Consider the following 9,419-nt stretch of genomic DNA (forward strand, 5'->3'; position numbering starts at 1 on the left):
GTTTGGTATGTCAGTCTAACAGAAATCAGAATAAAGGCCAACTTTTCATTACAGTTAGCTAAAGCTGCTGCATAACCCAAACTTCCATCATTTTCATTTTATTTCTGTTTTGTTTTAAAGTAAATAAAACTCCATTATTTGTCTACTATTGCAAGGTCCCTGATGAAGGCTAAGGAACAAAAATGAATTTGATGGCTGACCAAATTAATACTGGACAACAAGATCATTGTTTATCTTCCTTCTTATAGAAAATAAGATACCATACATAAATACACACCTTCAAGGAGCATGATCAACATGAACGTCATGTAAAAAAAAAAGACATACTTTTTATCACTATAAAAAAATGACATATTTACCAAGAGAGCAGCCACGTTAACTTCCTAACTGTAAGTGGCTCCAACAAGTAAGAAATGAATACAAATGTAAGATTCAAATCCCTTCAAAAGGCTAACTGAATAAATTATCAACAAAAAGGGCTCAGGGCTATATTCAATTGTGCATCAAATCTTTGATTTATTGTATTGCATTGGGTGCAGTACCTGAAGAGCATCTTATTCTTTTCCTTCCTCTCTCTTAACTGTTTTGCCTTTCTCAATTACTGATCATCCTTTTCCTTTGCATCTTCTTCTTTCCCACCAGGAGGGTGTAACCATGCTGCGAGAGGCTTTGATTCCCTTGTCTTTATGTCAAAAGCCCTGGCACACACAAAACCTGGAGGCAAAAGAACATAAAACTGTAAATAAGTACAGTACTATTTAGCACAAATTTACATATACTAAAGGATTCCAAGATGACAGATTCAATTACTAAGTTATGTTCTGTCTTGTAAACAGTTTCAGCAAAATCACACTTTTCCTTTTCGTTTCAGGTCCAGAAATGATGAACTCTTGGACTTCTAAGGTTTTTAAGAACAAATTTTGTTCCTCAGGACAGCATGAGGGAACTATTGAGTTTACAGCTTCTTCCAAATGCTTTAAGCCATTAGGTCGGAGACTAGTTTATTACTTATTGCACTCAACTCATGCACCTTAACTTGAGGTGTTCGTCAAATTCTTCTCAATATGTCATACACCCTGTCTCACTGGAAAATATGCAGTAAATACTTCATCATAAAACAGAATGCACACTGAAAACAATTGCCTAGAAGATACATAATATGATATGTTAAAATCATAACTTCACATATGACCAATTCATTAACTTCCTAATATGTTTCATTAGAAAGGCATATGAACCTGCAATATTGCCGTATTAAGAATTTTGCAGTAGTACTAGCACTTTCAAACATCTACACTAATTTCTGTTCCAACATGTTAAATTCCTATCAGAAGTATGCGGACACTGTACTTTGATTAGCACTCGCAACAATGTCAATGCTATTATAAGTGACAAATCCCATACAACAATATTCTAGTGTCAAAGGTATAAAGCAGTGGTCATTTTCCAGATTTTTAACTAGAGAAGCTTTCTTTAGTTGAAAATAAAAATTGAGTTCATACTTGGCAAAAGCTGCTGAGATAATTTGAGATCTCTCAGGCACATACATTAGGCTATGAAAAAGTTTTATGTTGCAGAAAAAACGACTCAACAAATATGTTTTTCATCATATCAGTGAGAAGATAAGGTCGTAAATTTTGTAGACCAAATGAGATAGACTTTAATATTAACTGCTCTGAAGAACTCATAATGGAAAAGGCCAAATGAAGGAATCCACTTATTCAAGATTATTTGTTCAATAAAATAAGGAAATTGTAGATCGGGACTTTAGGCTGGCAAAAGCATCCCTGAATCTTAAATATGTTTGCAATGTTCTTAATATGGTTCTTTGTTTTACTTGCCTGTGCTCTACTATCAATGAAACACATTGCAGTTTCCAATAGTTCACAGAAGCATTGCAATAGACACCACTGTGACGCCTGCCGAACATTGTCTTCATAACACGACTCAGTGCATTGATATAACGATTTACACTCATCTAGGACACATACTTTTTTCATTTCAAATTTGTTTTCCCTTTGTATTTCTCTCTGGTGTTTGGATTGAATCAGATTATTAACCAACTTCCTACTTGATTTTATATTATAGGTATGGAATCTGCACCAAAGTGCTACTTCTTCCAAATGCACTTGCCAAATAATACTTTAAATCAAATAAAAATACATCATCAATGCAGACATCCATCCAAGTAAACTACTCGTTACATGGGAAGTTTCTCTTTCAAATTTCAATAGTCAATAGCATTTCAGAACAGATATTGCTTTAGAAAATTAATACAGTAGAAGCAGATATTGTTTCAGAAGATTAACACAGTAGAAGCAAGGGCTCTACATGGGCACATAGTTTATGAGTTTAACAAGCAAAAAGCTGAGTAATTTTCATTATCAAATTCATATCTAAACTCCTATCACTTGTTAGATAACCACAAGCAGACAAGGTTTTTAGATTCCAACAGAATTTAGGAATATTCTCTCCTATGGGTAACACAAGCACAAGCAACTGCCGCCTCTTCCAGTTTCCATTAATCAAAGACACCCAAACTTACGATTTTGTCATGATACTCAAACAACAATTAATGTGGAAAGAATTCATGCTTCATTGTGCATTAATTTAGTTAGCAACTTGAGAGTTGCTATGGTTTCTTTTTGAGTATCTTTGCTGAAACTTCAATTAATATTGCCTGAAATCAGTTAGATATACAACTCATAGCGATCCACAGGAACTACCCCAAAATAGCATGAATTTATTTATTTCTCCTTTCTTTATGGCCTAACTTTTGGTTTCATTTCTCAATAAGACAAAATTTGTATACCTCCATGAATTCATGGCCTAATTTTTATTTAGTTGGAACTCTGCTAGGTCTACTTAATTGCAAAGTCATAACAATTACATAAGAAAAATTTGTATCGTACCTCTCGAAAAGCAAGATTCAATCTCCCATTGTTGCATTCCTAGAGTAAATCATGACAAATATTACAATTAGTTTCATTGGTGAATATGATGCATTATGTATTTTAAAAATCTGCCAATTCACCTTTAAATATGGAGGATTTTCGGCAATACACAAATCTTTTTTCTAGATGCCACAACCAATCCCCAGGAACACTTATTGGGTAATTACTAGATTCGTCGTCGGCAAAGACCTGCATAAATTTGCATATATCATAGCTAAATTTGTTATTGATTGATGTTATGAATAAAAATATCAGTTATGGAAGAATAAAATTTTTATGATGAATGAGGTCTTGAGTTCAAATCTTGCTCTAAACTTGAACCTCCTATCTAACCTATGTGCATTGTGGGGGGTCGCGGCATGTCATGGTTTGGTGTGTCGGCTCGGATCTTAAGTGGTTTGAGTCGGAATATATTCTGGGTCACAAAAAAAATTTATTTTCAGGATGACTTTTATCTCGTTAACCTGATAATATGTTCCATTTAGAGGAAAGCTTACGATGTTTGCCGTTCGGCATAGTATCTGTACTTTTAAGTTAAACGCTCATTTTTTTTAAAGTACATAATATATAATCAATCAAAAACTAAATAAACAGAGAATGTACTGTATAGTGATGTTTTGCTTACTAGAATCGTTCCACTGACTCTGATCACACTGGTCTTGGTTAGCATCGTCTGAGAAGCAAGTAGGTCATGATTTATGTGTTAGTGCAAAGGAAAATCGTAAAATTAGCAAACAATCTAATCAAAAGAGTTCGAACATGAAATCACCAAAGAGTAACTTGATAGTTATTATAGAACATGTAATACGGCCTCTTTACATTGGCCACTACTTTGGCATATGAAGGTTGAATGCATTTACTACTGCAATACCTTATAATAAATTACGTCAAACAATTGCAAATTTTGTCATGATGCTTCCAGTGCTAGTTTTTTTTCTTTTTTTTACCTGATAACCTTTTCATCACCATTTTGTGCTATATCACCATCGCCATTCTCCGTTAGCATATTCCAAATACGCATCGTCTCCTGATCAAGATCAACCTTTGGTGTTTGGCTTTTTAGGTTTGTTTCCTTTCCTACCTTTGTGAGGAACTATTGCACCATTCATATTTTGTTCTCGCACCACCAGTTGCCAATTTTGATGCGCATAAGGAACTAATGCACCATCTGCATTTGGGTCTCACACCACAAGTTGCATGCTTTCATCCGTCATATATGAATACTCTAACTTTTGCATAAAATTGACTCATTTCTTTACACCTACATCATATGCACCTGCAACCAAAATATTAAAATGTTAATTATTTTCGTCAAGTTGAAAGCAATATAAAATAAGGTCCAATTATCATTACTGAAGTCTTCGATATCTGGAATATTTTGTTCAACACCAAATTTTGATTTTTCAATTGAAGCAAGCCATTATCACACTGCAAGTTGTTTTTGTGTATTTGATAAAACACTCCATCCTCCAGAGGAGACACCTTGGCCTCGTTTGTCTCCGAATTTTGATTTTCTATGTGTAAATCAACCATACCAACCTTGCTCATCCATACCATCTTTGCATGATTAGCACGAAGAGAGGCAAGTTTCTGAAACTTTACTAATTGGTAGACCATCGTTACCTAATGTGCAGCTTTCAATATTTGGAGATAACACTAACGTATTATGCCTTCTTTGTGGCCCAGATCTTTTCCTTTTAGGTACAGGAGGAAACTTTTAAGTACAGAAGGAAATGAGGATGATGTGCTGCTGCTAAAAACCATATCCTTTGTTACATCAGATCTGGTAGCTAATCTTATTTTGGTTTTTTGGTTGTCGACTCTTGACTATTGTACAAATTAATAGTCTCCTTGAATTTGGAATACACCCCAATTTTAGAGTGCACAATTCTCCTTTGCCTTCTTGTCCTTCTTTCCTTAAATGCTTTTGAAAAATGTAAGAATGGTAAGGCTTTGACATCCCACTGATGAATAGTTAAATTTTTCTGATGATACTCATTGATAATTTCCCTCATCCCTTTGTAGGAACCAAAATCCTAAATTTCTGATTCTTATTCTAGACTAAGCAACAACAAATTGAAAATAGATGTGTTTTCACTTTTTTGGCACTTGCGACATTCATATGTATCAACAACTTTTCTGATGCATTCCAATCTTGAGCATTAGGTTAGCCAATGCAATATCATTGACATTAGCAACAGTAGCATTATCAAATATCATTCCTCTTTTCTACTTCGTTTGCCATATCAAAGTCCAAAATCTTTCTACATGAATTTCTTGCTTGTTCAAAATTCTGATGAATAATTTGCCGGTCGTTGGTAAACTTTCCCCTTTGCATGAAGTTATTTCCTCACAGATTACAAGCTTCGGAGGTAAAGATTCTGGAGTACGAAGTTTTGGAGCTTGGGGACTCAACTCTGGAGTCTTGGGAGGCCTGCCTTATTTTCTTCGCCTTGGGACTCTCCTTTGCCTTGCTTGTGTCAAGTATTTTTGGTCTATATTTTTTCACTTTCATTCTCTGTTATGGTTTTATGTTGAGATCAATACTAGCTTTCTTCCTCTTTCTATCACGTTGCTTCTCTAAATCTAGGGCAGAATCCAAACTTCCTATCCCACCATCATCACTAGCTTTAGTCAAAAAAGGAAAAAATAAGAAAATAATTTTAGACCCAATTACCATCACCAGATATGTATCACTAGCTTTAATCTTTGCATAAAAAAGATACAGAAAAAAGAAAAAAAAGAAAAGTGAAGAAAATAATTTTAGACCCCTTTGCTTTAGTCTTTGCATAAAAAAAATACAGAAAAAAAGAAAAGAAGAAAATAATTTTAGACCCTGTTACATGGTAGTTAAGGTATACATGATCAAGTTATGTATTATAGATGATGTACTTGTTACAGCATTCACAACAGAATACAAGTTGTTGATCTCTTTGTAGTACGATTTGGACAATTCTTAGAGTAAATACAAGCACAAAAAACACCTTAACAAGTATGCAACAACCATGCAAATATACACTGCAAATTATACCATTATCAGGAATTATTCAATTTAAGTTCCTATGAGGAAAATCTCAAAACAGTTCAATCTCTCCGTTCAAGCATAATTTTTTGTCAAATTTTGTTCACTTGTCAAAGAATGTAACAAATAATTTTGTTAAAACAAGATCATGGGAGACGGAAAATTATGAGAAAAGTCTCAAAACAGTTTAATCTCTTGCCTGAATTACTATATACTTAGTCAAGAAGAGTTTTTGTTAAATGTTGCTCACCCAAGACCCATGACAAACTGATCAAAGAATGTATAGAAATTCAATTACCAGCAACTCCAGAATTGGTTTGACTTGATACTGCCTCTTCCACTGAATGATTTATCAGGGAAATAGAGAAGTGACACGTTTAAATAGAGTAGGATTTTGACATTAAAAATAAAAGACTTATTTGAATAAATTGATGGATTGCAGATTTGTGTGAGTTCAGACGTATTTGAAGTAACACTAATAGGCTTCTTTGCATAAACTGCCCAATAAAACTTTTCAAAACAACAAGGGCCTCAGCTAAGTGTTTCTGAACTCCCACTGACCAGTCCTTGTCACCATTAAAGTGGAATGACTTCCACAAAATTGGCATCCAAAGCTGATTATAATGGCCTCCCCACTTTACCATGCACACAAAGATAAATCTGGCACTAAAATTTGAATGGGACATCAATCTAGTACTATAAACATTGGCAATTGGATTTATCAGCCTTCAATATGATCAACTAGTGTTGAAAGTACACCAAATTGGAATCTGTCACTAAATTCTGTTTATAGCCTCCTCGCTGATTTAATATTAGCATCCCCTGTTTCCCTACTCCTCAAGTGAACAACAGAATGGACAGAAAGTGAATTAACTACAAAAGCAAAACAAGTGAAGGAATTCCATGTAACAGCGCAAATAACACAAACATAAAAAAGATTTTGATAAATAATGGCTTGGGAATTCCTAATAAAATAGCTAAACTGAACAATGAATAGAAATTTAATTACCAGTAACTCCTGGAGAATTTGTGTGAGTTGATACTACTGTCTCTTCGGCTGACTATTTGCTGAAGTCTGCGGTGGCCTAACAACTTCATGATTTGCATGTGCAATTTGTAATCTCCCCAAATTCACCCAATCTTCCAGTTGAATCATCAATTCTGGAACTTTTCTCAGACTCTTTGTCGGCAAAACCATTTTTCGTCCCCAACCTACTATAGAAATCCCCTTCCCTGAGCAAATTACCATCAGAATTGGTACTACTCAATTTGACATTGTCCGCAGAGTTCAAATTTACTTGAACCACCACCCCAGCTTTCTAAAAAGCCTCTGCATCCCAATTTTGCTGGGGTAACTGGAGCCAAAAAAACCCCTTCTTTTTCTTTTCATTCCATTGTCTTTGTCGAGGTTGAGAGAACGGCGTATTGAGAGAAAAGAAAAAGTTTTTTCGAACTTCAAGAGAGCAGATTAGCAGGACAGAAGAAGAAAAGTTGGAGCTATGGTGGCTGTGTTTACACTTGCAGGCTTCGGATGGTAAAACAGTAAGAAGCCAGTAAGTAGTAGTCAAGCGAAACACCTACTTCTTCTGTTTCCCATAAATCTGAGAACACTTGATACCGTAGTAGAAAATTTTAGTGGAAAAACAAAAAAAGAAAAGAAAAGAAAAGAAAAGAAAAGAGTGTGTGATGCTGTAATGCTGAAGCTGATATACTACACTGTTGATCTTTCAAAACAAAACGCCAAACCGTTGGATTTATGTTTAAAAGGTTTTTCCACCGAATGTTAGTTTAATCGTTATTATATATAATTTACATCAAAATTAATATGTAAATATAAACTCAAAATATTTTTTGTCTCGTTCGCACTCAAATAGTTTACTATTTTATTTTAATTTTTTTAGAAATTAATAATGCTACCTTAACGACTTATAAAAACTTTCCAATTTAATTCCAATTTTTGCAGCTTAATGACACATAAACACTTCACAATATTTAATTTCTTCTTTTTAAAAGAATCCTCATAGTGAAATATTCATAAATAACTACTAATACCCACATTAACACTCACACTATACTAACGTATCTTAAAAGAATACTCGTCTCAAACACATCTTAATAAGTGTCCAACTTTGGATTGAAAACAAATCTCATCTCAAACATCTTTTGCAAAAAACATTTTAAGATGTCTCTCGACAAACCTAATTTTATGTTGGTTTAGAGTAGAGGTGGCAATATGGATAAATGGTTTATAATTAGTTTTAACTTAATGGATGATGGATGAAATTTATCCAATCCATTTAAACCCATTTAATAAATGGATCTAAATGGATTAAATAAAAACCAATTATCCATTTATAATCCATTTAAATGTTTTGTTACTTTATTTTTGTATTATCATTCTTGTAATATGAAGATACTTTTTATGTACTTGTAAATTTTAGGTGTATTTGAATGAGAAAAAGGACAAAATACTTAGATCCTATCAAATCATTTTTGGACATGTATGTATTACAACTTTCTTATACATTATCAAACAGCTGCAAAATGTTAAGAACTTAGGTAAGTAAAGGAAACTTGCTGCAAGCAGCAGTTATGTGATTTGCACCTGTCAAAGAGAAGAAAGAGGGACAAAGTTCTCAAATATAATTAGCGTAATTGAGTCCTATGTGTGCTTATCCATTGCTTCATATCGGAAGGGGGAAGGGTGGGGGGAAACAGAGCATTTGGTGGAGCCACTTACATCAACATAGCTCAGGTGAAACAATGGAACGGTTGGTTGCGACAGAAAGCGCTTCATAGCAGAAAGCTGTGGGCCTTTGTATTGGATTAATAATTAATCGGTTCTCGAGGTCCGTTTTTAGTCATTTCCTTTTCATTTCTTTTATTTGATTTTTAAGTAAATGGATATATGTGATTTTTATGGATAATTCATATAAATTTATTTAATTTAATAGTTTTACTTTGATTAACCATTTAAAATCAATACTATAAATGGATAATCTAAATACATTTATTTATGAATTATATGGATAGATAAATGGATCTCAATCCAAATTGCCATCTCTAGAGTATCTATTTGTGTAAAAAATTTTATGTCGGTTCCAAACAACAAATAGATGACCTATAGTAACTACCATAGACGACCTATTCTAAGATATCTCTCAACCAGTATCCATCCGTACTTATACTGACAACCATAGGTACCATTCATACGCATACTAACTAAGACCTCTATCCTAACATGTCTCGTCTCTTAACAGAGTATCCATTTGTGCTTTTGCTAACTATTTTAAAAAGTGTCTGAATGAGTACCATCTCTGCCTGTTATATTCGTATATTACCAACACATATATCTTAACAGAGTATTCATTGTCTTCAAAATAAAATAAATAAAGGGATAATATCAGAAACCTCCCTTGAGGTTTCTCTTAATATCACTTGGC

General features: G+C 33.7%; 1 protein-coding gene across 1 annotated transcript; it reads right to left on the reverse strand.

The window, feature by feature from the left end:
- Window positions 1–361: 361 nt before the first annotated feature.
- Window positions 362–7,523, reverse strand: LOC113778655 (protein ROS1-like). Its single transcript, XM_027324130.1, has 6 exons — window positions 6,986–7,523; window positions 3,902–4,230; window positions 3,580–3,627; window positions 3,035–3,143; window positions 2,913–2,951; window positions 362–714 (listed from the first exon to the last, which is right to left on the reverse strand). Exons 3-6 carry the CDS (start codon window positions 3,622–3,624, stop codon window positions 599–601), a joined length of 309 nt encoding a protein of 102 aa, XP_027179931.1. The 5' UTR covers window positions 3,625–3,627; window positions 3,902–4,230; window positions 6,986–7,523; the 3' UTR covers window positions 362–598.
- Between the last annotated feature and the right edge of the window lie 1,896 nt (window positions 7,524–9,419).

This window comes from Coffea eugenioides, chromosome 7 (assembly GCF_003713205.1).
Source record: "Coffea eugenioides isolate CCC68of chromosome 7, Ceug_1.0, whole genome shotgun sequence".
Taxonomy (NCBI): domain Eukaryota; kingdom Viridiplantae; phylum Streptophyta; class Magnoliopsida; order Gentianales; family Rubiaceae; genus Coffea; species Coffea eugenioides.